This window comes from Erpetoichthys calabaricus, chromosome 2, assembly GCF_900747795.2.
Source record: "Erpetoichthys calabaricus chromosome 2, fErpCal1.3, whole genome shotgun sequence".
Taxonomy (NCBI): Eukaryota; Metazoa; Chordata; class Cladistia; order Polypteriformes; family Polypteridae; genus Erpetoichthys; species Erpetoichthys calabaricus.
Window position 1 is genome coordinate 34,242,107 of NC_041395.2, and position 3,767 is coordinate 34,245,873.

A 3,767-nucleotide genomic window follows, 5' to 3' on the forward strand; every position below is an offset into this window, starting at 1 on the left:
ATTAATTAACCTCACAATTACCAGGAAATTAAACTGAGAATTTAGTAATGCATCTTTTTGCTTCCATCGAGGTTACTCGCCATTAATTAGTGAGATTAATTGTAAACTTTTCATGACTATGTCATTTTGCAAACAAAATCGCTTTGAGTACTGAGAAAAGCGCTATATAAATGTAATGAATTATTTATTATTATTATTAAAAAAAAAAAGATTTTGAACAGTGTACCTTATTTAAGTGCAGTGACAAAGGAAGTGGATGGAATTTGTAAATTCAGCATCCGGATTTGTTTAAAAATAGCCAAAATGCAACAGCAATTTATGTTAAATGTAATTAATTTAACGTAGTTCTACAGGACACTTATTCTGTAAATAACGTAGATACTTTAAGTTTTTTACAACTGACAAAACTGAACAGTGTTATCTATTTTTTAATGAATTCTGATATTACTGTAAGATGAACAGATGTGAAATAGCCTTTTTTGACTAAATGAAAATCACACAAACTGAGCAGGCGTGTTTTTGTAAACACAAGCCAACTGCACGCATCACTGTGCATCTCGAGCACAGTAATACACCGCCGTGTCATCCGCTGTCAGGGCGTTCATTTGCAGATATGCGCCATTGCTGTCCGTCGAGATGGTGAATCTCCCTTTGATTGAGTCAGCGTAGTACGTGTATCTTTTATCTCCTCTTTCACTTGTCAGCCATTCCAGACCTTTTCCTGGAGGTTGTCTGATCCAGTTCAGGTAGTAGCCACTGCCACTGAAAGTAAACCCAGAAATCGAACAAGACAGTTTGAGGGACTGGCCGGGCTGTCTCTGTTCTGCTTCGGGCTGCTTCAAGATTACCTGACATCGAACACCTAAATTGTGTTACAAAAAAAGTCAGTGAGTAAATTAATGTTGAAAATGGAAAATGTACATAGTTACACTAAAACATAATGCTTACATGCAATGAGATAAAAAGTAAAGATAAAAATGCTGCATGGATACATAACGATTTGCTTTTCTTTTTACTGTCTCAGAAGTAAGAAAAACCAAAACGAGACAAAACGAGTGTGAAATCAAACTCTTATAAACATGAAATGTTTAAAGATTAGCATTCTACTTTGCATACATGTTAATGTCCAGTAAGTTATGGTCTGATGTTGTAGGCGGGGAGATATGCAGAACACTCGTATCTAAATATGCAGCATAGTAATCATACAGACAATATTTTAAAAAGCAGGGATAGTGCAACTGGGAAAATGTTTGGCAGGAAATATAATATAAAAATAGTTTGGCTTTTTTTATTGGTAAAGTAAGTTACTCCAATTGGTAAGCAGACATGGTGGATTTTAAATGATAACATAAAAGGATCACACTATTCAAAAGTCAGCTTTTCTTTAATAATAACAGAACTATGCAATGATAATTTAAAAGTGTCTGCAATAAAACGCTCAGGACGGAGTAAAGTCTGTCTGTCTTTGTCAATTTCCTAAACAGATGGGCAAACATTTCCATTGATCCTTTAATCAACATGAATAGGTTTTGCTTATTACTGTGAGCACACCATAGGGAAAGAAAGAACGCCTTTCTGTATAGAGGTTCAGATAATAATAAATATCGGAACACATAGCAAGGGTTTTTCAAAAATCAATAAGTTAATATTCTATTTAAAAAAACAGCTTGGATATGTAAAAATCAATTGTTTTTAAACAAGGTCATAATTAAGCTTTGTAGCTGATATATCTTTTCATTTTCTTTCGTAGTGTTTAACTAATACAATAATAAGTGAACATGATTTGTTTATTGAATTGATATCATGAGATGGTATTTCTGCCTGCAATCTCAGAATATCACTAGTAGTGCAGACTGAAATTCTACTCATGTACAGTATTTCTGCTTTCAGCTATTTTTTCAAAATCAAAAATCAAACAACTTCAAGGTCCCTGATGTGTTGCTCTCCTCGACAAAGCTTCATCTCTCTCTCTCTCTCTCTCTCTCTCTCTCTCTCTCTCTCACACACACACACACACACACGCACACACCACACACGCACACACACACATACACACAGTTTTTTCGAACGTATCTGCTCTTGTGGTTTTGTAGAATAATTAATTTTAAAGTAGCAGCTGGCATCTTTAAACAAACATGCTAAAGGACCTTAGTTATCTACAGTGACATTTTGAAATGCATACAATCTAGTTTTAGTAAATCTGTGACAGGCTCTTCAGGTCGGTATGACTGCGGCTTAGCGCTACTTTACCTGAAGAAGGGGCCTGAGTTGCCTCGAAAGCTTGCATATTGTAATCTTTTTAGTTAGCCAATAAAAGGTGTCATTTTGCTTGACTTTTCACTAAGTTAAGATGCAAAATCATGTTATAGGAGTTGATAAATATTAACAACAACAACCTGTAATTTGGTAGAGACCAGAGTAAAGCGACTAAGGTGTGTGACTATTTTATTCGTGTTATGCTGAATAATATTTAACTAGCGTTGTTAAATGTTCTCAGTGTAACAGTGTTTTAAAGTCAAAATTACGAGTAGGCACGGGCTAAGGATGTATCATATGAAATCTTCTGCTAAAAGTCAGTCAGAATATTGCTTTTGGTCAAATTCCAGGGAGCAAACACGTTACCAAATGCGTTTTATGTATTTGAGCCACTGCCCACACCCTTGAGGATGTAACTACTAATTGTAGCCATTTTGTGTCCTTCATGTGGGGTGGCAGGAATCATGCCTTCCTAATAAACAGGACTATAGTCTGCGCCACAATGAGCCACGAACACTTGTGCATTTAAACACTTCAGAGCGGACTCACTCACTTGTAAGTAAGAGCTAATACTTTTACCAAATGCATATCCTTGATATCTGAGTTTTCATTTTGGCTCCAAAGTTCAAAAGCACATATACTGTTAATTTCAGATGACTCCAGAAATGTGTGTATGTTTGAGATTGACGGCGGACTCGCACGGAGTGGCATCCAGAAATGAAACTCTATCTTAAAAGTGTTGTTGCTGGGTTCTTTTGGGGAGTAGGTGGGATGGTGTTTTTAACAAAATTACTAAGAAGCAGAGAAGGGTCTTTAAAAGATAAGTGTAACAATCTTATTGAATTAACTTTAAACAATATGACCAAATTATATGTTGACATTCAAAAGACTGCTGGGTGACATTGAATTTAAATTTGCAAGGCTGTATTAGTACACTTAACGCAATGATTTTGGGATGGGGCAGTGTTTGATGGACGCATTGTTGTACATATTCACTTTCTCTGTATATTAAGTTTCCTGTTTGAATGATTGAGAATGTCAACATTTTATATTTGTTTTTCTTTTCTTTATATTAGCCAGTTTCATCCAGTACAAGTTGGGTGGAGGCAGGAACTAAAAAATATTTTTTACTCTAAAACACAAAATCTGACATCAAGAAAGAAAAAAAAATCGAAAGACCTTCACAGCATATATAAAATAACTGGACATTGTACTTCTCAGTTATATATCATATGTATTAATTTCTCTCTGAAAGTCTAACACAAAAAATAATTGTTATGCACTTATATGGTATAGCTGATCAGTTCATGTGGGTTTCTGATCAAAAATAGTCATTTTTGGAAGAAAAAAGTATTTGAAATGATGGGAATTTTACATTTGTCCTTTTGTCTTGTTTAGAAGTGTAATTTTTGATAATCTGACATAATCGGCAATCATGGATATGCATTTTTTGCAAAGGTTTTGAATATACTATGTCAGTATGCTAAAGTTACATACAAATTTCCAGTTAA

At 34.6% G+C, this 3,767-nt stretch overlaps 1 gene segment (V, D, J or C); it reads right to left on the reverse strand.

The window, feature by feature from the left end:
* Nucleotides 1-516: 516 nt before the first annotated feature.
* On the reverse strand, nucleotides 517-1,091 carry LOC114644557 (immunoglobulin heavy variable 3-21-like). The segment is given in 2 exon segments: nucleotides 517-862; nucleotides 949-1,091. Coding segments are annotated over 2 exon segments (363 nt in total).
* Nucleotides 1,092-3,767: the final 2,676 nt, after the last annotated feature.